We start from the raw sequence: 26,774 nt of genomic DNA, 5'->3' as shown, positions 1-26,774 counted from the left end.
TTTCCTACTTTTTCCTATGTTTTTTTTTTTTTTCTTATTCAACACAAATGATCACTTACTGAATGGTTTCTTTCCCTTTGTAATAATCAATGGAATTAGTCTAGACATCTGTAATTTCTAATAGCTTTCCCCCCAAAAGGTAATTAGTTAGAAGAACTTGAGCAACTCAGAATTGTTTTATTTGTCAAATTGAAACCTTTGTAAACAGAGTATCTGGGTCACTTTAATTTGCTTTCCTGGCTTTTCAAGATAGCTAAGGGTATGCTGTCTAGAGTATGATGCAGAACTAGCAGCAAATATATTTTTGAAGAATTTTATGTAAAAATAATCCAGTGTCTGAAGGGCAACAGGCCAGTTGTCCTCAGTAATGGCCACATGCGGATGGTTTCAGGGGTTTTTGAGATCAGCCAAGGGTCATTGGCTTGCTAGAAGGGCTCTTAGGACTTAGCATATAGTCATATTCATGGCTCATATTTATTCTCAAAGCACATCAAGGCTATACAGCCAGGGCTGTAGGGAAAAGATAATCAGTAAGACACTGGGGAAATCCATATTCAGGCTTCCTATGCTGTTTCCCTCCCGTGACGGGCCACACAAACACTCTGTCGCTAGCTGCAAAAATGCAGCAACACATGTGAGACGGGCCCAGGGAAGCCGTTCTGAGACTTAATGCCCAAGGCTTTTATTGGGGTCTGGTCTCATAGGCCCACTCTTCTTAGTGACTTTCAGAATTTCAGATTCCCAGAATCTGAGGGTGTTCAGTATCCCAAGCAGGCAAAACAGCCTCACCACTGAGGGAAAGTTTCCTATCAGTGTAGGGAATCCTAGCAGCTTACCTTACAAAGCTGACTGACTTCCTTCTTCAGTTTCCCCTAGGAGACTTTGCAACCTGGCCTGGGGCATCGGTTCAGATATAACATAACTCTGGCCAGAAGTCTGAGTGGACCTGAGCGCCTGCCGTGACTGAGATGGTGTCATGAGAGGGGACACACAGGAAGTACAATTCCTGAGAGTATACATGGTCCCCCTGTAGGACAGGTTAGCAGAGTTCCCAGTGTGGCCTCAAAGGTAGGAGGAAGGCTTTATAGTCAGATATAGATGTTTGTCTAGTATTCATTTAAAATTAATAATGACCAGTAGGTCATTCAGTCAGTCAGTCAGTTCAGTCGCTCAGTCGTGTCCGACTCTTTGCGACCCCATGAATCAGAGCATGCCAGGCCTCCCTGTCCATCACCAACTCTCGGAGTTCACTCAGACTCACATCCATCAAGTCGGTGATGCCATCCAGCCATCTCATCCTCTGTCGTCCCCTTCTCCTCCTGCCCCCAATCCCTCCCAGCATCAGAGTCTTTTCCAATGAGTCAACTCTTCGCATGAAGTGGCCAAAGTACTGGAGTTTCAGCTTTAGCATCATTCCTTCCAAAGAAATCCCAGGGCTGATCTCCTTTATTTATTTATTTTTAAAATTTTTTTTTAAATTTTATTTTATTTTTAAACTTTACAAAATTGTATTAGTTTTGCCAAATATCGAAGTGAATCCGCCACAGGTATACATGTGTTCCCCATCCTGAACCCTCCTCCCTCCCCATACCATCCCTCTGGGTGGTCCCAGTGCACCAGCCCCAAGCATCCAGTATCGTGCATCGAACCTGGACTGGCAACTTGTTTCATACATGATATTATACATGTTTCAATGCCATTCTCCCAAATCTTCCCACCCTCTCCCTCTCCAACAGAGTCCATAAGACTGTTCTATACATCAGTGTCTCTTTTGCTGTCTCATACACAGGGTTATTGTTACCATCTTTCTAAATTCCATATGGACTGGTTGGATCTCCTTGCAGTCCAAGGGACTCTCAAGAGTCTTCTCCAACACCACAGTTCAAAAGCATCAATTCTTCGGCATGCAGCTTTCTTCACAGTCCAACTCTCACATCCATACATGACCACTGGAAAAATCATAGCCTTGACTAGCCGGACCTTTGTTGGCAAAGTAATGTCTCTGATTGTCAATATGCTATCTAGGTAGGTCATTAACCCTACTCAAACGTAATAAGATAGAGATTGGAGATCTGCACCTTTCTCCTTTAAATCATCTGTCTGGAATTACCTAACTAACTGCTAAGAGTTTGTAAATTGAGGTAGAGAAGGAGGCATTTTTGTTCACAGTTTATGAAATCTGACTGGTAGGAATTGAGCTCTTTTGCCCAACATTTCCAACATACATAGTTACTAAATTTTAAGATCCATTTAACAATAGAAATATATCAGTAGACAAATGGTCCTATAAAAATGACCATCTAAGCATCTGAGAGTCAGGTCAGAGGTTCCAGATAAGACTTTGTTTGCCAGTTGCGCACATTACATTTGAGACCATAACACTTTGAAGAATTGGTAGTTGCTGCTCCAAATGACTATGAATGCTAAATTGCAGTCCCTTTAATGAGAAATTGGCTTTGACATTAGAACATTTGGAAATTAAGATGAATGGACAAAGGGGAAAAATGGGTCCATAATGACATAGCACTTTATAGTTTATGAAGCATCATCCCGTGGATTCCACCACTGTCCCCTGAAGGTGGCATTTTCATTCCCACTTTATAGGTCAAAAAAAAAAAAAAAAATGGAGCTTGGAAAATACTGACAATCACTCCCAAGAAACAACAGAGTTCAGATTCAAATACAGATACTTTGATTTCCAACTCTGCATGCTTTTCACTCCAACCTCAGGGCTAGCTTTTGAACTCTCAACCCCTCATTTTGCTTCAGCATGGAAACAGCTTCCGACATAGAAAGCCTAGATGGTTCTTTGGTAGCTGTGTTTACAGCCTCCGAGTGTCCCAAGGCTGAAATTTCTGTTACAGATATTTCTCACCTTTTCAATTCAAGGATCAGCAGAGTTCCTATAGGAAGAGGTAATGTTCTGTAGGTTTTTTTGGTAGTTGACGGTGTCCATGTTTCTGGTAGAGTGCTATAGAAGAGCTGTTGGAACAGGGAAGAAGTTGCAAGACACAGACCTGGAAAGACTTACCAAATAGTATCCAGAGGGCAGAGCTAGTTGGGCTTGAAGATAGGACCTCTGGATGTCAGAGGGACGGGAGAAGCTTGGGGCTGGCCAACACTTCTGTCCACAGAGATGGTCACCTACAAGGCTCTTGGGTCTGTTTGCCTCACTAGTAAAAAACAAAAAGAAAACGCTGCTCTAAGGTACTGCAGGTTGAAAACATGGATACAGCAAAATGACCAAATTCCTTCTCTTAATCGTTTGATGATGCATAGCTAGCTAAGGATGGAAACTGCATGCAATTCTCATTCCAAACAGAGTTGCTCTCATCACATTGCCAGGTTGACTGGCCATTTTCCTTTGTTTTAGGCTATTTAACAACAAATCTCCAGACTGTAGCCTTCCCCAGACCTGGCTTCTTGTTAATGGCATCTCTGCCGTCTCCTGAACCCATTTTCATTTCCTGCCAGCAAGAAGAGAGGGTATAAAATTGGCGCAGTCCACAGGCCAGAGGCCCCATGTGGACACTTTTCTGGGGAGCTGGGAAGGACAATGGGCGTGTTTCTGTAACACTACACCCAGGCGGGCACTTCCCCACTTTGCTTTGGTCCAGCGCGTCTAGGACTTGGCACAAATTCGTGTGTTTGCGTTTCATTCCACTTGGCCCCTGGCCAGGAGGGATAATCTATTTTCATTTTGAAATTTCACTTGGCAGATCCTTAAAAGTCACCGGAGAACTTTTCCTGAGTAATAAAAAGCAACTTTTATTGAAAACTAATTATGTTTTTAGATGAATATGCCAGCTGTTTGAAAATGTTCTGGTCATGTTAAAGCATATTTTAATGGTGTGCTTACAAATGCAGATCCAATTGTGAAATCCTTTTTGACAGTAACTTATAAGCACGTTATTCCAAAGTGCCTCTAAGCCTAGTTCCATGCAGCTCGAGAAATCTGATAAATGGAAAAAATATCCAGTCATTGAGTAAATCAATGATTTGGGGAATGGGCAAAGATTGTAAAATTCAATACAGAACTTAACAATGTTTTTTCCTTAGGAGCTAAGACAGACGAAATACACGCAGATTTCATTCACTGAGCAGTTTTAAGCTTTTAGAAGGAATCAGAATTTCATGATTTAAGAATGTTTGGATTATTTTGGGTATGCTTGATTTTGTGTCTTATGACTGAGAGCACCTTTGTATCTTTGGCTGATGTGCACACACACAGGGTTATTGTGTGTTTCCTGTGTTCTAGGCTCTGCACTAACCCCACTGAAACATGAAGATGAATTAGACATTGTTATTGCTCACCAGGAATTTACAGTTTCATGGGTGGATCAGAAAAGGGGTGAGAACAGAAATGGAAACAAGCCAATAGGATGTATGTATAAAATAAAGGTAGAAGAGAAATCCTGGGCTTGCAGAGCTTGGGGAAGCAGAGACTTCTGCTTGAAGGGACTGAGGAGGAGCACGATTGGGGCGAGGCCTTGAAGGGTGTGATTCCTATTGATGGGTAGAATATGGAGCAAGGCCATTTCTCATTGGAGGAACAATGACAGAGCACGATGAGGTGGATGGGCATGGTGTCCAGAAGAGCATGTGAAAGGAGATGAGGCAGTATGGAGTGGATGGTGGAGGTCTCAATGTCCCCTCCAGAGCTTAGAGTCTTTTCTGTAGAGGTTTGTGAGAAGGAGACCAGCATGCTCAGGCTTTGTTTGAATTTTGGTGGCGGGTGGGGCTGGGTCTGGAGGGGCCTGAAGATGGGGAAACAGACCAGCAAGCTATTGCAGTGGTTCTAGGGAGAAGTGATGAGGGCTGGAAGGGGGAATGAGAACAATTATCCAGTACATTTAATCCACACAGAGACTGATCCTGGCTAATTCTGGGTGATGGCAGGGATGGAGGCAGTTTTCAATCACTGGTTTTTATTGGCTTGACTTGGGAACGTATCATCTCAACTCTCCACTTTGCTCTGCCTATGTCACAGCCAGTGTACACTTGGACAATTACTTGGTATCTCTAGGTTTCCTTTTCACCAGTTGTAAAACAGGGAGAATAATTCTTGCCATCAATGGTAATTGCCTTGTAGGAATGCTCAATGCATTTGTGTGAGTGCTAGCATATTCTTGGCATGAAATTATCATTAATAACATTGCTAATACGTCTGCTAACATACTTCAAGATCTTCAGAAAAGTCAACACCCCCCCCAGTACTGAATATTTTAAATATGAGGAAACATTCAGAAGTAATAAAAGGGTGACCCTATTTTGTTAAGCAATAATCCCTGATGGCTTCCCTCTCATTTGCAAATCCTCTGTGATTCATTTTCATTGAATTCACAGAATTTCATTTCATAAGACAAATGCAACCTCCAAAGTTGCCTTGAGAATTCCTGTTACCAGCTCAGAGGATGTTCGAAGCTCCTTAGACTGCTAAGTGGTGAGTTTCCCTATCTGTCTGTGGGTCTCAGATGAAGTTCAGGAGTGTCTCAGAGCTTGGCAGACCTCTTTGCCTGTGGCCCAAGGGCCCAGTGATTGAAAGGTGCTTTGTTTTTTGGGTTTTGTGTGTGTGTGTGTGTGTGTTTTGCTTTGTTATTTTTCAAGATGGTTATGGCAACTTTGAGGACAAAATGCCTTTGTTAACTGACCTCAGGCTATTATAGTGGGTTAAGGAAATAAATTGGCCAAATTCAGGGAAGACTTAGATTACATTTTACTTCAGGAAACCAGCCTACTCCCCTGTGCCCTCTCCCCAAAAGGCAAAAGTACTCATTCACAAGACGCACATGTGTTGTGATATGTTGACGTCAGAACTGCGTTTCTCAAAACGTCTGGAGTTGGCTGGCCAGTATTAGCTAGGCTGAAAGAAAAAAAAAAAAACATCTAAAGCCAATGGTGCATGTCAGCTTTGCCACCAGCAAACAAACAAGTGAAACTATTCTTGAGACTTAATACCAATTCAGGTTTTAGGAGTTTGAGATTAACAGATACACACTACTATATATAAAACAGATAACCAACAAGGACCTAGTATGTAGCACAGGAAACTATACTCAGTATCTTATAATAACCTATAAGGGAAGATAATCTGTAAAAGGGTGTGTGTGTGACACAACTGAATCTCTTTGCTGTATATCTGAAGCTAACACAACACTGTAAATAAATTATACTTCAATTAAAAAATATATAGAAAACAAAGCAAAAATGTTGCTACCTTGGTTTAGGTCCTTTTAGACTGGTCCTTCACCAAAAAACAGATGAAATAAGAAATTCAGTTAAGTGAGTACTGAGCCCCACACTGCCAAGAAACGTGACTTTCTGATGGTGGTGTGCCCTCAGGAAGGGAGGCTAGGGAAGAAACTCCATTTGGGCCACTGGCACCCCAGATAATGCTGAAGCACCTGACTCCAAGATGAGGAGTTCAGGAGCCAAGAGGATTGTCTGCACAATCCTCTTGTATGGGTGGGACCCCAGTGGCCACTCTGCTAGAAATCAGCTCTTTCCAACAAGTCATTTCAGTGAAACTATGACCTCTAGGTGTGGCATCCAGTTCCTCCAGTGGCCTGAATTTCCCTGATGCTTCTCTACCCCCCAAAGACTCCAAAGGATCTGTCCCTGAGCTTCTTCAGGTGCCTTCCAGAGCAGCATTTCTCTGCACGTGTCTACACATCAGGACTTGGCCGTACTGAGCCAAGTTGCCTGTACACCTTCCCAGCTGGTTTCTGGTGAAGGAGCAGTCCCAAAGGACCTAAACCAAGATGGCCGACATTTGAATCCATCCAAATGGGTTGCTTTAATAGGAATGGGAAGATTTAGTCTCTGAGAGTGTGGGACTGGCCTTGACTTGAAATCAAACCACTGGTTCACTGTTTATTCCCCACCCTCAAGCAGCTAAGAAGTAGAATTTCTCTTCAGAGCATAACCTCCACCTTCTCTTTGAAGTAACAGAAGAAAGGAAGCATTTGGGACATAGCACTTACTTCTGAACAGAAAGCCCTGTTTCTCTTTAGAAAGGAAGGGTTTAGAAGGCAGTTTGAATACAGATTCAAAAGCCCCAGGGTGCAGTGAGCCCCAGGTGCTCATTTTTTTTATTACTGTGATTTGGAGTCAATCATTTCAGCATTTTGATCTTCTATCTCATATAAAATGGGACAGTCTGATATCTGTCCCACCAGCCTCTTAGCATTAGTTGGAGGACTGAAGATGTCCACTCCATACTATTTTTTTGAAAACTCTCAAGGATTATTTATTTGGAAGTTTCTGTTTAAGATTAAGAATGTATTTGGAGCAAAGGGCGCATGCTTATCCAGGTTAATTACCTGTCACTAAAGGCAGGAAGAAATCAATAAGCAGACCACTCTTGTAGTCAAACAATACTGAATGAATGTTTGTGGCTTCCTTTCTCCTTATGTCTAAATAGCACCATATTAGAAATGACTTGTTTTTTTTTTTTCCATTTTAAGCAATTTACATTTATTAACTCATTTAATCCTACATCAATTAATACACAATTATGACACTTACAGTAAAATGAGGAAACTTAAGTATAGATGATTTAGATAATTTATCCAGAATTACAGGACTAAAATTACAGTGGTAAAAGATGTGATTTAAACTGAGGAAGCATGATTTGATCTTTGGTCAAGAGGTTATTACTGACCCTGGTTTAGACATGCAGTTAACTTTCCATCAATGACAGTGGTCGACCTCAAACAATTATAATAATTATTCTTTTCCCTACAAGGTTTCATCTGGAGGTGGGTTCACTATTTCTTCCCATCAATGAACTGGCAAGAATAAAATTGTCAAATGTTGGCTTATTTTCACCACTCATGCCACATATTGCCCACGTGCTTTACATTATCCATTTAGGACGTTTGATTATGGACAGGTGAAACTGTCATGAACTTAGTCAAAAATATTTGTGACACAACTCTCAAGTCCCTAGCACTGTCACCTTAGGTACCAAATACTGTATGATCTTTCTGCCATAAAATACTATGTTTCTGAAGCCTAGTATACGTTTCTTTCTATTTTTGTAAATATCCAAATGAATGGTTATTTCATCTAAGGAACTGAGCTGGTACTCTGCAGGTGGGGGAGGGGTTCAGTAGGCTTATATATGATCCCTGACATGGAGGGGTCCATACAGGGATTTTTCTGAAAATGAAACAGAACACTGCTGATGAGCAAAAATCCAATTTGATGAAAGCAAAAGCCACACTTCCAGAGATGCCATGACTTGTGTGTTTCTGCCTGTAGGTTGTTTTCTTTCCCCTTTGGAGTGTTGCCATGGTGTTGACCAGTAGAGGCACCACCCACCAGCAGATACAATTAATGCTTGGAAATTGAGGCTTTCAGTCTCACCAAGCACAGGGAAATGTCTTAATTTGACAGTGGGCCTGACCAAATGCTAATTTGTTCAGGGAGATAAAAGTAGCCAGTTATGTAGCTGTGTGGTGTATTGTCTATAATCTAAAGGGAAGGAGACCAACACCTACCCAGCTATTTTCATGTGTGGCCTCAGTTCTAACAACAGGGCTGTTCTCAGTAAGACTAGTAAATATCCTTACATGGCATCACCTTATAGAAATAAAACAGTGTGGGACTAGAAGCCTCTGTTCACCCCATGGGGACATCCTGGGCCACACAAGGCTCTCATAGGAAGGGTGCTCTGTAACCACTCTGCTCCCAGATGTTGTCCATGGAGTCATTTTCTATAAGAGGCCCTTCTTTGGCTCTTGACCTTGACATCTTATCTGATCTCAGCTCAGGAGATTGACCCAAGTTTGGAGCAGGGGCGATGGGGATAGTGGTACTTTGAGATGAGCCACTGAAAATGGAAGAGACTAGGATTAAAGTTACTGATTATCAACTATGTGCTTGGCACTGTGCTAGGTCTGCATGCCTGCCATCTCATTAGAACCTCTCAACACCCTAGGAAGTAGGACTATTAGATTTCCACTGAGTGATCAGCCAGTATTCCCAAAGCCATGAAGTAAGCATGGAACCAGAATTCAAGCCCAAGTCCACGTAGACTTCCCACCTTGTGATCTCTTCACTACATCAAGGAAACTCCCACTCCATCTTTCCCTGTTGAATCCCAAAATGACACAGATGATAGCTACTAAGGACAGGCCCTTCTCTTGGTTGCCCATTGTCTTTATGTTGAGCATGTTCACCAAAAGCATTTTAGAAATCAAGATTTTAAAAGTCCAGCTCAGTGTTTACCAATGAAAAGAGGCCCCTTTCCCTGCTACTTCCACCAAATAATGAAGGTAATGAAAACTGTCTACCAAAATGTTGTTGCTATTTAGTAGCTAAGTCATGTCTGACTCTTTTGTGACCCCATGGACAGCAGCCCACCAGGCTCCTCTGTCCATGGGATTTCCCAGGTTAAGAATACTGGAGAAGGTTGCCATTTCCTCATTCAGGGGATCTTCCTGACCCATGGATCGAATTCACGTCTCCTAAATTGGCAGGTGGATTCTCTACCGCTGAGCCACCAGGGAAGACCAATCTACCCAAACAGTCCCTTTTGAACCTGGTTTTCTATAAGTTATTTGCCTTTATATTTTTGTGTGACTTCAAACTTTTTGAATATATATAGAGAAACAGGTATGACAATGGGAAAAACCCTCTGAGAGCACCTACTGTGTCTGATGGGTGAGTCAACCTGGATCCAGAGAAGGAGATGGTTATTTCCTCCAAAGTAACACAGCAAGCAAGTGGGAGCACTAGAACCTGACTCTGAAGAAAATCTCAGTGTATGCCTACAGCTATAAATTAGATCACCCAAACTCTTTAGGGGGAGGTTCAGATAAGAATAGACTGTTGAATTCTACAGTGGCTTGACAGATCAGAACAAGTGACTTGTGTGGGAACCACATACATCTTAGGCATTAAAGCAAGCATTACAGTGTGTTATCTTTGATGGTAAGAAAAACCAAAGAGCTGGTAAAATAATTATTCCTGCAAGAATGAGGACAAAAATATTATCTAAGATTGTCTGATACCCAGTTCTGTTTGAGGCTCTTTGGCTATTTTTGTACATAACTATCCTTTCTTTAGTTATTCTGCCTTTCAGTCCTGCATTTAGCTCTTTGGAATTTTAACACAGTCTGTGTTTTTTATTTCATTCTCTCTTGCATTTTGTTAAAACACAGTAACACTGCACTGGGGGTGGAACATGGCTAAATCATATAGTGGTCCTATCATAGTTTATCATTTTTTAAAGAGGTCAAAGGGTTGGTACATATTAGAATATTAAAATTTGTTTTTCCAATATCTCCACCTTTTTCCTATATTTAAAGAAATGAATGCAGTCCATCAGAGATGATGCATTTCTCTTTGTGCACATGAGTTACAATCAAGACTGTAGCTCCATATGTTCCAATGTATTAACTTCAAGACTTCTGTGATAAAATGCATATGCATACCTGACAGTGTTTTCCTGTGTGTGGATGTTTCACTCTCCATGTCTTGTTAAACAATAAAAACTTACATTCAGTAATGACCCTTTGAACTGTGGGTGAGGGGTGGGTGTGTTTGTGAATATGTCAGAGGGGTACACATGATGAATTTCCTCTTTTCTTCCTCTTTCTGCTCTCTGCATTTTACTGGAGGTCTCTGAGTTCTTTCATCTCCTAAACAGGTCTACTCACCCAACAACACTGAGGATATGCCCATGTAGAAAAGGCAGAAGCTCTAATGTGATCTGTAAAAAGGCCTTTGTTTGAGGATCACAGGAGGGCATATTAATTATATGATTGAAAATGGAGTCCTTCAATGGTTTCTATCACAGGTAGATTCCTAAGTGATTAGGGGTGTGGCATCTTGGCAAAGAATGGAAAAAAAAAAACCACTAAATATAGAATGGATTAGTTTGAAAGATTTTTTTTTTTAAAGAGTTGAAGTGAAAGTTGCTCATTTGTGTCCGACTCTTTGCGATCCAATGAACTACACAGTCCATGGAATTCTCCAGGCCAGAATACTGGAGTGGATAGCCTTTCCCTTCTCCAGGGGAATCTCCCCAACCCAGGGATTGAACCCAGATCTTCCACATTGCAGGCAGATTCTTTAACAGATGAGCCACCTGAGCCTCTAGAGAATGGATTATTTTGAAAGACTTTTAAAACAGGATGTAGAAGCATAAATAAACGTGTTCATAAGAAATGTATAGAAAGAAATCTGTAAATGTGTGGTTTTATTACATTCTTTTCACTTTACTGGGATTTCTGTATAGTAACAGCATAAGAAATCCAGTAAGAGGTGGGGTTAGGGCTAGAACTTGGCTTGTAACCAAGTGTCTTACCTGCTTTTCCTGATAAAACTTTATTATTATATAATGTTAAGTACTCTGCATGTATACAAGGTATATAGAAGAAAACAAAGTTAAGGCATAATATTACCACCCAGAAATATTGCCCTGATGGCTTATTTGTACATGTATGTGCATCTAGGAGACAAGAATTGGGATTTTCATTGCAATCAGCTTTGCACTTTGTTTAGCTCCTCTTAAAGTAGTATCGTGAACGTTATCCCATGTCATCTGATTGCTTCAGAATTATCATTTGAAGCTCTCAGTGCCTTTCTCCTAGCATGTGCCACCCCTTTGCAAGGTAACAGTGCTCCAATGGAAACATGTCATTTGCTAATGTTCTAAGCACTTTTGAATATTTACAAAAAAATGTATTGTTGTATGGAAGAGTCACCTTAGTGTTTCCTTTTTGTTTCTGTTTTGTTTTTGCATCAGGTCCAAAGAAGAAAGATATGGAGGGGGAGTCTCTATAGCCGTTTGGCTTTAAGCTGGCTTGGCTTCCTTTTTACCCCCAGACTTGTCATAATCACCTTCTGGTTTCTTATCTATAAAGTAGGAGTGCCCCTCACTGGTGAAGGGAGGATTCAATGAAGATTCTGGATCCTTTAACATATAGGACTTCAGCTAAGTAAAAGACAAACTAGGATTTCCCAAGCTGTCTCTATATGGCATGGCAAGGGGTGATCTTTGTGCCCAGCTCCCTGCTTTACTTAGATGGGCTCTTGCAGATTATTGCTCTGGTAAATTTTCCTTTATCAATGTCCTTTTGTATTATAGATCAACTAATGATCAGCACTCCTAGGTTTCCATGTTTGCATATTTCTCATCACTCTATGACCTTGAACCAGTCATTTCCTGTCTGTGCCTTCCTCTCTAAAACATTGGAGTGTCTTGGGATTTCCCTGATGGTCCAGTGATTAAGTCTCCATGCTTCCAAAACCAGAGGCACAGGTTCAATCTCTGATCAGGTAACTGAGATCCCATATGCCATATGGCACTGCCAAAAAATAAACAAATAAATAAAATGTTGGACTGTCTAAAGATTTGGACTAACTGATCTCCCCAGACCTACAAGTTCTAAAATTGTTGTCCATCTATTGTATTCTATACAGTGAATGGCTGACCACATGTGAGCATATGATGTTCCATAGGCAGATATGGGGAAGTGGAAGACATTTTCTAATTTCCACTCACCACTTGCTCCATGGACCACCCTCCCTCCCCTGCCCTGGATTTCCTCTAGAAGTCAAGTGCTTCTTGGCTTCTTGCAAAACAACATTTTGATGAGTTAATTTAAAATGGATCAGCAACATATCGACTTTATTTTACTTGAAATGTCCATTGGTTAAAATGAAACAAAGACTTTGGCAAATGTTTTTAAAAGTATTTTGAAACTTAACCCAGACTTCCTGCACCAGTGCCTTTATATGACTGTTAATGTTTACTGCTCTCATCTCTTTAAATCCTGAGGCCTGCAGTGTCTATGACAATTGTTGTTGTTCAGTTGCTAAGTTGTGTCTGACTCTTCATGACCCTATGGACTGTAGGCTGCCTATATGTGCACTAAGAACCAGTAGATATAAGCTGACAGTCAAACTGTTTTATTGGCAGGAAAAAAAGCATGCAGTGTGTCGCTTGTCAATGTAAAACAACAGTAGCTAAAGCTGAAAGTGAAGAAATATCAGTAGAAATGGCTCCTTTGTTAGTAGCGTGTGATGTTGCTACAGGCAGACGAGGAGCATAGTCTTCTCTCTTATGTCTATTCTTCATTAATCTTGGATCCCAGATAGGTTTTTCATTGAAAATTCTTTTTCTCCTTTGGATACCGGCTCGTGTTTATAAGATGTGGCTTAGTTTTCACTCAGCTATGGACTAACCTTTTCTCTCTCAAGCCTTTAAAAATGAATATTTCATAGCATCATTCGCCTTCCTTTATACTCAGAGTGTTTTGGAAGATGAATAAGAGAACACAGGTTGCAAAGCCAGACAGAATCCCTTCTCTTATTTTCATTGTATCAATCCGAGTGTTGGTTTTGCTAAAAGGATCAATGCCATTTATCTGTTGGAGCACATTAAACCCCTGCCTAAAGGATTTAGGTTAGTGTTTTCCCTTCTACAAAGGAATTACCACTGACTTACAAACAGCATAGTAAGAGGTTTAAGGCATTTTATCGATTTACTTCATTCATTCATTCATTCATTCTGCATTCCCTGATATCTTCCGTCTCATGTAGAAGACAGACAAGTAAATGAGCCATGGTAATACCATGCCCTCTAACAGAGAAATGGCCAGGATGCTGTGGGAATTCAAGCAATGAGGGACTCTGCCATCAGGGATGGTTTCTCAGATTCGATTTGCTTCTTGAAGACTGAGGGCCAACTCACTGGTAGAAACCTGTTGGGAATGACGTCCTAGTAGGTAGAAATAGATTGTACCAAAGCACAGAAATGTGAAAGGATCAGTTGAGTTTGGAAAGAAGGAAATTCAGCCTGTGTAGTCATTGGTATGCTGGCAGAGAGGCAGACAGAGTGGGGTGGGGTTCCTGGACGCAAGAGAAGCTTTAGACATTTGATTATTTCTGTTAGAAAAAACTTCCCAGATAGCTCAGTCAGTAAAGAATCTGCCTGCAATGCAGGAGACCTGGGTTCAATCCCTGGGTTGGGAAGATTCCCTGGAGAAGGGAAGGGCTACCCATTCCAGTATTCTGACCTGGAGAATTCCATGGACTACAGACCATGGTGTCACAAAGAGTTGGACACAACTAAGTGACTTTCACTTAGAAAAACACAAAGCTCATTCAAGTACATATTTCACTGTGATCCTCTGGTTCTGCATGAAGCCTTTCTGATTCACATGCAGAGACAAAGGTATCGAGAAAACTTATGTTGGCAGGAAAGTAGGCTATTCCTCACGAACTCCTGCTCACCCTTCAAGACCTAGCTGAAATGACATTTGCAAGGAAGTCTCCCTTGATCCTTGACTTGCTGGTATCCTCACAAAGCACTTACCACGCATTATAGGTGTCACTTGTGTGTGTGTGTGTGTGTGTGTGTGTGTTTTGCCACACCACACAGTATGTGGAACCTTAGTTTCTCAACAGGGATCAAACCTGTGCCCACTGCAGTGGAAATACAGAGTCTTAACCACTGAACCACCACTGAAGTCCCAGGTGCCACTTTTTTGAGTTGCCTGTCTTGCTTATTGCTGTATCTCAAGGCCCAGTGTAGTTCCTGACTCACAGAAGAAGGTTAATAGATATATATTTTTTTTTCTTAATTTTAGTAATTTTTGAATATACATTAAGCCCACTAAAACTCTCTGAAGGATGCAAGTACAACCTTGAGCATGTATGCCAGAAATCAATCTGTTAGCTCAGAGAGCCAGGGAAAGGGACACAGTTTGAACCTTTATATATAAGACATGAACTATAAAGCATGAAGTTGAAGGGTTTTGGTTTTCCATTTGCCTTTCACAGCCCAGGGTCACATCCCAAATATTTCTGCCTGGGAATATTTTGTTGTTTGCAGGGTTTTTTTTTTTTGTTGTTGTTGTTGTTGTTGTTGTTTTCTTGCTGTTATTTTAATCAACAACCAATACTTTAATATGATGCTAAACTGAGTTATATTAGATCAGCTAGAAATCTTTTAGGCTTTCAAATCATGGACATTACATATTCAAAACAGGACCTAATGTTTCAGAGCTTCATATTCTACTATAATTATATGGTTCAATGCAAGTGATTATATCTCTTCTTCAGTAACGGGTTGAAAAGTTTTGGTTTGCTGGTTCCCTCATAATTTACTGCCTAGGTATAATAGGCCAGTCTTGCGGAAAAAAAGATGATAAATGATGCTGGCTAGGATTCATAGATTTATTAAATTTCTATCAAACAGTGCAACAAAAAAAATCTGCTTAAGTTAGAAATGGGCTCAAATTTTTTAATCAAAATTCATGAGTCCTGATGCTTGGTTCAGTAGGTCCAAGGAAGGCTTGAATTGAAGACTGATTAAAGAAAATAAAAGGCTTATTTGAAGTAATTTTTCAATGACAGCTTTTAATTGGATGTTAAATCAAATTCTTATCTGCCTTTGTGCAGATAGCACATTATATAAAATACAGTTAGTGCCACTACTACTGTAACGGATACACTGAATAACAATTCACTTCTCACTTTACATTGAGGGGGAGAAGGGCTGCGGTTGTCAGCCTGTCAGAAATTAAGTATGTAAATTAATGCTTAAGTGTATGAATATGAATATGATTTACAAGAGGCTCGGAATGTTGTTGGGGGGAAATCCTGAGGTTTCTCTTTTCCCTTCAAGGTTAACAAGTGCTTGGTGACCTTTATGGACTGCGCGTGTGGGCATGGGTGTGCCCACGTGTGCACTTGGCCACCGAGCTTTGGCCGGGAGCTGAAATTCTCCCGAAGAGCAAATCCTGGACTCATTCCAAAACGTCCCTTTCTGCCATCCATGAATATCAGCCCATAAAAGCAATTTCATTAGCATTTCCTCATTTTCCAGTCTAAGCAGTGAGTGGGGCCTGTTAGTATGGGCCCCCATCCATTCTTTGCAGAGGATGGGTGCTGTGCCTTAGAGAGGGAGGGTGCTGGGGGGTGCAGTGGGTCAGGGAGCATACCTGTCAGCAAATGGGAGCACATGGGACCCTGTTTGGAGACAGCGGTGGACGTTTCTGGAAAAGCACGTTTCCCATTGGAGGCCGGTGGTGGGGGAGGGGAGAACAAATGCATCTTTCACAGCTGACTGAGATCTGGGCAGTTTGCAACAGTTAATGGAACTTTCCTAAGTGCTGAGTTTAACTCCCAGGATAGCGTTTACAAGTGGAGGGAATGGAGTTTGCATAGACCGGTTTTCTCATATACATTTTTAATGGTAGATCTTTAGTAGACAGCTCATTAATTTCATGGTTCTTTATTGCCAAGAATAATATCCTTTAGGCTTGGGAAAAGTTTCTCCCATTTTTGTTCTAATTTTCAGAGGAACTGTAAAAGCTGTGCTTCATAGCATTTTAAAAGGGGAAACCCCAGCCCAAAGTTCAGCCACAAATACATCTTCATTTTCCTATTCTCCTAAATAGAATTGCATGTGTATTGGCATTCCATGTTTGAGATTATACACAAAGTAATCATTCTGCTGCTTGAAAATTGTTCAAGATAGTGAAATTTATGTTGCTTGACAAGTCTGTTTTTATTGCATATTTTGTTGACTTTTTTTGAGAGTAGACTTTAGTTTAATTGCAGATTTTAATTTCATTAATTATTATACTAACATCTGTTCCACAGTCCTTTAGCACCTACTTTGGGCAGGCTGCTGCTGCTGCTAAGTCACTTCAGTCATATCTGACGCTGTGCGACCCCATAGATGGCAGCCCACCAGGCTCCCCGTCCCTGGGATTCTCCAGGCAAGAACACTGGAGTGGGTTGCCATTTCCTTCTCCAATGCATGAAAGTGAAAAGTGAAAGTGAAGTCGCTCAGTCGTGTCCGACTCCTAGCGACCCCATGGACTGCAGCCTACCAGGCACCTCCGTCCATGGGGTTTTCCAGGCAAGGGTACTGGAGTGGGGTTGGGCAGGCTAGTTATTTTATAAAACCTGGAGCGTCTGAAGAATGGCCCGAGGCCACATGGGTGGGAGTGACCAAGCTGGCACTGCGACCCCACTTGCCCTGAACCCAGACCCAATGCTCTACAACCCCATGCAGCACACTTTCCTTCCTCATTTTCTCACAGCGTCTACAAGGTAGCTGGCATTGAAGCCCATTTTACAGATGAGAAAACTGATGCTTGAGAAGGTTAAGTGATTAAGAGTGTAGCAAATAAGATACTGATATGGAATCTGAGCCAAAATCTTTCTGTTTCCTCCCTTCACTCCTGTCACCTCCCCTCCTTACATTGTGGGCACTTTCCTCACCACAGTGTTGGATCTCACACCTCTAACATTCATTCAGAGTGATCCCTTTTGTTATCTCATCTTTCTTGATTTTCTTTTGTGAGGGGGGAACATTTCCCACCCCTCTTTGGAGGACTCTTTGCTTGCCATTGTGTGTTGCTTGTTCTCATCTCCCCTTCCCGTCTGTCATCCAGTGTCTTTCCTTGCCCCAGCCTGCGGGATCATTTCAGTGTTTTGACCATGAGCAAACTCAGCCATCAGATTTCTTCATTCCCAGTGTGTCAATTATCTTAACCAGGTAGTTGACCTGTGCCATCTCTCCCAGACTCCCTTCTTGCACTTCCAGTTGTCTTCTGCTTGCACCAGATTAGGATTTAAATCTGGATTGTACAAAGTACTTAACTGTATGACATTGAGAAGGGCAATGGACATCTCTAAGTCATACATTTCCCAATTGCAAACTAGAAATAATGAGTGCCTCATAGAGGTTTTGCAACAATTGAAAATGAGATAATGGAGGTAGAAGATTGAGCCCAGTACCTGGCACACAATAAGCACTTAGCAAATGGTAGCTGTTGTTTCTGTTTCTGTCTGTTTCTGTTATTAGCACTCTCACTATTAGGCCACATGTCACAACCTGCCTTGTTATTCTTTTATATGTTTATTTATTTAATTGAAATATTGTTGATTTATAATATTGTGTTAGTTTCAAATGTACAGCAAAGCAATTCAGTTATACTATATGTGTGTGTGTGTGTGTGTGTGTGTGTGTGTGTGTGTATAGACACATTCACATACATATATATTTTTTTTAGCTTCTTAATGTCTGTGTCTCATCTCCCTGAGAGACCTTGAGCAACTTGAACTGGAGATATCTGTATATCAATCTGCCTCCATAAAGCAGCATACCCTTGACTCCTCTTTTGATGGCAAGCATTTACAGGATTCATTTTCATTCTCTGAACCAAGTATAACAATTTATGCATATTTCCCAATTCTCGAGTGTTTACAGATCATAATTGAAAGTACATAAAGATACCATGTTTACAGCACAGACATGTTTAATATTCTGCACTAGCACGGTTGCCTAATATTTCAAGGAAAGAGCCAGTTTCTGTACAGAACTGCTAGTCTCACTGACATTTTTGATGCAGTTACCGACTTGCTTTGGTCACATGTGGCCAGTTCACAATGCTGGATTTGAAGTGCTGTGCAGCTAATAAATTAGCTGGATAGCCATTTGGGTCCTTTCCCCCATCTTGTTGTTGTTCAGTCGCCCAGTCATGTCCGACTCTTCTGAACAGCTAATTCATTAGCTGCATTGTGATATATGTGAGAGTGAGATCTTTCCCTCTATGCTCTCATGGTATTTCTCAAATAAAATTGCCCCGGGAATGTGAGAGTGTGGTACTAGGATTCCTAGACTCGTGGTACGTTTCTGCACAGCTCTAAGATGCCCTACTGACCATGGCAGACAGTGTGTGGCCGGGTCAGCTTTCCTCTAGGAGAAGGCACATTAGAGCATGAGAAGGTACTGAGCCAGCTCTGGGAGACAGCACATGTGACTTGAGCATCATTGTGTATGTGGGTACCAGTGGACACAGAAGCTTCTGAATACAGAAGCCACCATCTTGTTTTGGGTGGCCACATGTCTAAATAATTGTGACATAGACATCCCTCACCTTCTTAACGAGGCCTCTTGGATTCTACCATGACCTGTTTGTTCACTCTCCAGGCCCTACTTTTCTCACTCCTTCTTCTCCACTAATTCATAGCCGCCTTCCAAATACAACAGAGCCAATGAGTTATTATATGAACTTTGTGAGTTCTAGCCTTTATCCACTGCTAGACTGTGCACCGATCTCCATATGTCCAGTACTCAGCATGATTCCTTGGACCAAGGATGAGCTTTCTCGGTGTTTATAGGTAGAAGGAAGAGAGTAGGGGAAGGGGGTAGAGTGAGGAAGGCAGGCTTGAAAGGGGCAATTTAGTCAAACCACTGGGGGATCAAACAACTCATTTAACAACTATGGAATTTGCACATCTAGTTTTATTCCTGAAGAGCATCCCAATTTAAAAAAAAAAACTGTATTTCAAGTGAGAGAATGTCATGGTCACATTAGTATTGAAGGAGCCACAACACACCCCTGATTTAATCATGTTGTGTGAAAATTTAAACAGTGATGTAAGGACATAGCCCTTTTGGGGCATTTGCTGTTTTTTAATTTAACCTTTGTGGCAGCTGAAACCATCTCCTCAATAAGGCAACATTATCTGGTGAAGACCCTAATGACCATTGGCAAAAATTCCTGTTTTTCTTTTAATGGCAGAGAAGAAAAGTAGCGTGTTACTTGCACAGATATGTCTCTAATTATAGTTTTTGCATTATAACATTTTAATTGTCTTCTTAAATGCAGGATTTGACGTTCTGCCAAGAACTTCTCAATGATTTCTTCATTAAGAAGAGGATTTGTAGACATCGAGTCCATTTTTAAAAAACTGTACCTTTTAACAACGTTCAAATCCCCTCTCTCCTCCCAGAGTCCCGTTGAAGCCGATGCTTCTCCTTTCCCAGGACACCTCACCCCCTGTGCCCAGATGCAAAAGCCAGAGTCGGGAGTGCTTGAGCAGCCATTAGTAAGGCTCAATTCTCCTTTTTCAGCGCTAAGACCTGGGGGGTGATGTGGTGCCGTAGCTGTTGGTCTGTGGGGGAAGAAATAGGATGAAATTAAACTCGACCAGAATCACTCAAGTCCACAGTTTCATAATATGCATAATCTTCTTTTTTTCCTTGTCTGGAAGTCATGAAACATGTCCTTTATTTCTTGTTTTACAAAAATAACTGCCCCCGAGTGTTGATAATGCTAGTTTAAATTCTTCAAAAGAATCCGAGAATTGTAACTGCTCTGATAGTTTTGCAGCTATTTTTAAGTTTGTGTTTTGACTCAGAAAATTATACACTGTGGGGTAAATTGTGTGCACAATTATATATTGCTGGAGGAAACTTTTGAGTCAATAACCTAAATGGACTTAGGAAGCCACCTCCCAGTCACAGGGCCCAGCTGATTTTGTCACGTATGCGTCTGGTGTTATATGCTGTGAAAGTGAAGTCGCTCAGCCGTGTCCGACTGTTAGCGACCCCATGGACTGCAGCCTACCAGGCTCCTCCGTCCGTGGGATTTTCCAGGCAAGAGTACTGGAGTGGGGTGCCATTGCCTTCTCCAGTTATATGCTGTGGCACATCTTTATTTATCGCATTAGTCTGGCATTTTTTTCCTGTGATAGCTTTTCTGATTTCTTTGGTTGGCAAAGCATCAACATTGGTCTTTTGAGGGAAGACAGCGCTGTGTCTATTTTGGTCTCCTGGAGTGCTGATGTGTATCCTGCATTTTACCAGGTGGCAGAGGGCCCCTTGTCGTTGTTGATTATGACTGGGATGGCTAGTGGACTTTGAGGGTCTATACAATGCCCTGAACTGAAAACTTTTTTCCTAGATCACTGATACCACGTTGACGGTTTGTTCTAAATTCCATGGAAGCCATTCCTACCTGGTCTGCCACTTAAGACTTTCAAACACCTTTCCCACTCTTTCTGGAAAAGTCATCATCTTCCAATCTTCCTAAATGTTTCTAGCTAAGATGTACATAATGTAAACTCCAAAATGGCCCTGTATTTTACCAAATGCTTTTTTTGTTTTTTTGCACCTGAAGGAACAATGTGATATGGGCCTTCTGTTTCTGGTCAAGATCTTCCCTTTCAATCAATCAGGGCTGCGATCAAGAGTAGACCAGGAAAGCAGAAAGCACAGCTGTAAGCTTCCAAAATCACTGGACCTAGTCAAATGATTTTCCAAATCCTATAAAAGAGCACTAATGTGCAATACACATTGATTATATGAGCCCTCATTATCCTACATATAGTAAGCGATACATACTAGCAGCCATACCATTAAGACTTTTTTGTCTGTATTAATCTAATAAGTTAATTTTAATAAGCATTAATTCAACTTTTAATTACCAATAATTGTGTTTGGCTTCTTAGAGTCCTAAGGAACTTTGGGGAATTGATTTAGTTTTCCAGATCTCTGAAAAGTATTTTTTTTTTTTTTCTGGGAAATGAAAGCTGGTATCTGGTTTTTTTCTTCTTTATAAATTTCCCTGTATCAAAGACCATCAGAATCATGCCCTTGACCTGAGAATTGCCCTCATATGTATACTCGTTCTTTAGAAATAGCCATTGTAAAATCAAAACCCCTGGAGATCTCAGAAGGAGTTTCATGGTAACAGTCTGGGGACCAGAATACTCTTGATCTTATTTTCTGGGTTTTAAACCTCTTCAACCCCTCAAGATAACACCCTAAAAAATTGAGGTTTATCTCTGAAGCGACTGGAAATCACAAAATATCAATTCTTGTGGTGGTGGAAAAAGGAGGGAAAAAAAGGGTGGGGGGAGGGGGAGACGATTTATTTGTTTGCCTTGAGGATCCAAGGGCTGTTTATGGGCTCCTTGTATGCATCCAAACATCTGACATTTCTTTATGCCAACTAATGGAATGAGTCAACTTTGACCCTTCTTTCTGCTCTGCCCCTCCCCCATTTCCTTTCCCAGAACCAGTAGGGTGGAGCCCTGTTAGAAAATCCTTTAGGCCTTAGTGTATTGGTTATACATTGTTGAGGGAACCATTACCCATTGTTGAAGTGGTTGTGTAAAAGTGCTGAAATGTGGTAACTTCTCATGAGTAGAGGCCCTTTTCTTTCCTATTGAGAAACTGTTCAATTTAAATGTGCCATTAAGGAATACAGGAGGAATAATATGTTAACCCCTGTCCCCCTCGCCCCAGAAATCATAATCTATTTGGAGGGCTAAGAGAAATATACAAAGAATTATGATGAAATAAGTAACAGGGCTGTCCCCATAGCATCTTTATGGGTTGTGGCTAAATCTGATGAAGACATGGACATGCTGATTGGGTTCAAGCTTGTAGATGGGGTTTTTTCATATTGATTGTAGTGGTGATTACATTTTTGCAGTTGTCAGAGCAAGTTGACTTAAGGGGATAGATTAATATTTGAAACTTCCTGCTCGCTTTCCACCTTGGCATCAGGTTGTTGTTTTACCTGCACTCACACCAGAAACTCTCATGTTCAGTCACTTCTTTCCATGTTATGTATTTACTCCTGTCTTGATCATGACTGAAACTACTTTTTTCACTTCTGTTTGGAAATCATTGTGATGCTGAGGCAGTTCAAGGCTTAATCTTGTCTGTGCTTAATTATGATATTTAGTTACAGAAAAACATTTCTGTTTTTCCCAATCTATGTTAATTAGAGCCTTGGGTCTGACCTCCTAGCTGTGGATCCCAGGGTATTTGTTCCTTAACAAATTAGCTGAGAGTTCCTGTTCAAGTTACACTAAATCACAAACTGATGAGGGTGACAGCTTCTACAGTGAGCTGGAATTGCATGTTTTGTTGATTTTTGACTCTATGGGCCAAATTTCTCGACAGAAAACATAAAAGACAGAAGAGGTATTGCACATCTGCAGATAGTCTGAAGTAAGATCACAGTACCACAGTGACAGCATCTTATTCTTTAGGCAAAGGAAATATTTAGAATTTTCTAACAACAGTATCCAAAATATGTAAACATTGTTAAAAATATTATATAGTGAAATATCCATGTATATGTTTATATTCATGGGTAGATGTTTATGTAAATTAATACTTATATATATAATATATTATTAAGTATATAAATATTAATTATTATATTGGTGATTATATATAAAATATTATATATTATTAATTGATATTTTATAAATAATATATAATATCATACTCTTTGTGACCCCATGGACTGTAGCCTGCCAGGCTCTTCTGTTCATGGAATTCTCCAGGCAAGAGTACTGGAGTGGATTGCCATTTCTTGCTCCAGGTGATCTTCCTGACCCAGGGGTCAAACCTGGGTCTCCTTCATTGTAGAGAAATTCTTTACCATCTGGGCCACAAGGGGAACACACACACACACACACACACACACACACGTGTATATATCCATCTCTCTGTCCGTTTCTGTCTACCAAGCCATCTTATGGGACATTTCTTAAATTTTGCTTGGAATTCCTAAATACTTTCCCTAAAACAAACATGCCATTGGTCATCTGAGCCCTTTGCTCCTTCAAGCAAAATTAGTAAAGCAAAACAGCTGAAGTTGGAATATCGACTAGATGTCAGGTTTATGATTAATGATTATTTACAAGTTTGAGGTACTGGGGTTGACAAAATATTGAAAGAGTGGGCCTGTATCAGTGAGGAGCAGTGTAAGAGGATTAGAATATACTAGGCTTTGGAGTACAACAGCCTGCATTTACATCCAGGGGCTGCCTCATACTCCTGTGGGCAAGATATTTAATTGCCCTGAGTCTCATTTTTATTATCTGTAAAATGGGGATAATAATAGCACCTACCTTAGAGGATCAGTAAGGATTACACAGAATAAACCTTGTGAAATACTTAGCACAAAAGGTTAGCTGTGTTTTATATGGTTTATATACCATACCTTATGGTTTATATGGTTTTATATACTGTTCAAATAGAGCTGCCTTGGCCAAAGAACAGAGCTGACTGAAGCTAGCAGACAGCAAGAACAGTTGGATGAGTACAGTAAATGCCCCTCCTCATTGTGCCATGTGCCTTGAACTGGGATCGCATATGAAAGAGTTACCCATGCTTGCATCTTAGCTGGGGAAGTATGAGTCTTCGGAGTTTGATGCCTTTGGGAGGTTAACATTTCATGTGATAGTGGTTATTTGTGTCCTTTATAATTAATAAAGAACTATTGGAAATAAAAAAGAAGACAGTTAAAAATTGACTTATTTCCCTATGTTACCTTGATAATAGTGAATCTGAGTACTTACTTACCATGTCTGAATAGTATTGAAACCTGCCTGGGGACAGTGACTGAAAGTATAATTTTGAATTTTAAATGTAAAATCAGTGAAACAAATGTTTCGTGGTGAAAGCTTCCTCGCTTTCTGGCTGATTAGATCTAGATGGCTGAGAATGAATATTTTGAGGGCTCATGTGACAGTGTTGCACGATGTCTGTTCTTGGAAGTTAGTTTTGGAAAGCAAGTAGCATATATGAAACTGGTGCTAGGTGCTTAGTCGCTCAGTTGTGTCCAACTTTTTGCAACACCATGGACAGTAGCCCACCAGTCCATGGGATTTTCCAGGCAAGAATATTGGAGCGGGTTGCCATTTCCTTCCCCAGGGGATCTTCATGACCCAGGGATTGAACTCACATCTCCTGTGTCTCCTGCACTGGTAGGCACATTCTTTATCACTGAGCCACCTGGGGTGCCCCCCGCCATGTGAAACTGAGATACTAAATATAAGGAATGAACTCAACCTCTCATCATTCCATTTGACCCACTGACCCTGGTCACAGTGAATGTTCAGAAATGTCAGGGAGCCATTGCATGAGTACATAGTGTTCAATGAAAGGGTCTGAAGACAAGTTCTGGTCTTCCAAAAGGGAAGAAGAATAGGAAGAAATCCAACTGTAGAAGTCTATCCCCTCCAATTCCATTCTGCGTATATAGGGAATTTCATTCTATGGCAATATTGCCTCAGGATATAACTTTTTGCAGAGAAGGCAATGGCACCCCACTCCAGTGTTCTTGCCTGGAGAATCCCAGAGACAGGGGAGCCTGGTGGGCTGCCGTCTATGGGGTCGCACAGAGTCGGACACGACTGAAGCGACTTAGCAGCAGCATAACTTTTTGGTGTGGCCAGTACTATATTCAATTATTTAAACAAATTTTTAAACCATTTTATTGACACATTGAAAGCAGTCCATATTTAATGTATACAACTTGATGAGTTTAGGGTTTAGTATACACCATGGAACCATCACAGCAATCTACGCCATAAACATTTCCATCACTTCCCAGTTTCTTCCTGTCGTGTTCCTCTAAAATCAATGTCCACATCCTGTTTTTTTTTTCCTTTCAAATTTAATTTTATTTCAGCTTTAGTGAGGTATGACATATAAAATTATGATAAATTTAAAGTGTATATTCATCATAATCATTTGATATACATATTTATTTTTAAAGGACTTCCCTCCGTCAAGTCAATTAACACATCCATACCTCAAATATTTATCTCTGTAGTTTTCTATTTTTTGGTGAGGAAGTTCTATTCTCTTAGTAAATTTCAGATACAGTAGTGTTATCTATCAACTATAGTCACCATGTTTTACATTAGATCCTCACAGCTTATTCATCTCGATAGCTGAAAGTTTGTACCCTTTTGCCTCTCCCTATTTCCCCAGCCCCAGCCCCTGACAACCACTCTTCTACTCTTTTTTTTATGAGTTTGACTTTTTATCATTCAGATTCCACATATAAGCAATACCGTGTGGTATTTGTCTTTCTTTGTCTTATTTCACTTAGCATCATGCTGTCAAAGTCCATCAATGTTGTCGCAAATGGCAGGATTTCTTACTTTCTCATGACTGAATAGTATTCCATTATAGACATAGATATGCATGCATGGTAAGTCACTTCAGTCATGTCCAACTCTTGGAGACCCTCTGGACTGTAGCCCACCAGGCTCCTCTGTCCGTGGGGATTTTCCAGGCAAGAATACTGGAGTGGATTGCCATCCCCTCCTCCAGGGGATCTTCCCAACCCAGGCATTGAACCCAGATCTCCTGTATTGCAGGTGGATTCTTTACTGTCTGAGCTACCAGGGAAGCCCCATGTATATATAATATGCATGTAATACACACATATATATACATACATATATGTGTGAGCATATATGCATGCATGGGCTTCCCTGGTGGATCTCTGAGTCATGAAGATCTTCTGGAGAAGGGAATGGCAATCCACTCCAGTATTCTTGCCTGGAGAATCCCATGAACAGAGGAGCCTAGTGGGCTACAGTCCATGGGGTCACAAAGAATTGGACATGACTGAGCCACTAACACTTTCTCTTTTTCATATGCATGCATACATATGCATGTATATATAATACACATGTAATATATACATATTGGGGATTCCCAAGTGGCTCAATGGTAAAGAATCAGTCTGCCAATGCAAGGAGACACAGGAAACCCAGGTTCGATCCCTGGGTAGGAAAGATCTCCTAGAAGGAGAAATAGCAACTCACTGCAATATCCTTGCCTGGAGAATCTCATGGACAGAGGACGCTGGCAGGCTATAGTCCATAGGGTCGCGAAGAGTTGGAAATGACAGAACGACTAAGCACACACACACAGATATTTAAATTTTAGAGCAGCATACATTCAATATTAATTAGAAAACAATATATTAATATATGGAGTTGGGCTTCCCAGTTGGTGCTAGTGGCAAGGAATCCACCTGCTAATGCAGGAGATACAAGAGATGTAGGTTTGATACCTGGAATGGGAAGATCCCCTGGAGAAGGGAATGACAATCCACTCCAGTATTCTTGTCTGAAGCATTCCATGGGCAGAGGAGCCTGGCAGGCTACATTCCATGAAGCCACAA

At 40.9% G+C, this 26,774-nt stretch overlaps 1 protein-coding gene across 8 annotated transcripts in view; it reads left to right on the top strand.

The window, feature by feature from the left end:
• Positions 1 to 26,774, top strand: part of AFF2 (AF4/FMR2 family member 2) — a 534,465-nt gene that overhangs the window by 252,180 nt on the left and 255,511 nt on the right. For 4 of the 8 annotated variants that reach the window (XM_027533305.1, XM_027533306.1, XM_027533304.1 and 1 more), the window contains exon 4: positions 19,774 to 19,869. The exons of the other annotated variants lie outside the window; for them this stretch is intronic. In XM_027533305.1, the coding sequence (XP_027389106.1) occupies positions 19,774 to 19,869 (96 nt within the window). The remainder of the gene's footprint in view (positions 1 to 19,773; positions 19,870 to 26,774) is intronic. 8 annotated transcript variants of the gene reach the window in all.

Source organism: Bos indicus x Bos taurus, chromosome X (genome assembly GCF_003369695.1).
Source record: "Bos indicus x Bos taurus breed Angus x Brahman F1 hybrid chromosome X, Bos_hybrid_MaternalHap_v2.0, whole genome shotgun sequence".
NCBI classification, from domain to species: Eukaryota; Metazoa; Chordata; class Mammalia; order Artiodactyla; family Bovidae; genus Bos; species Bos indicus x Bos taurus.
Note: the sequence above shows the minus strand (reverse complement) of the source record. Positions and strands in the feature narration are given on the sequence as shown.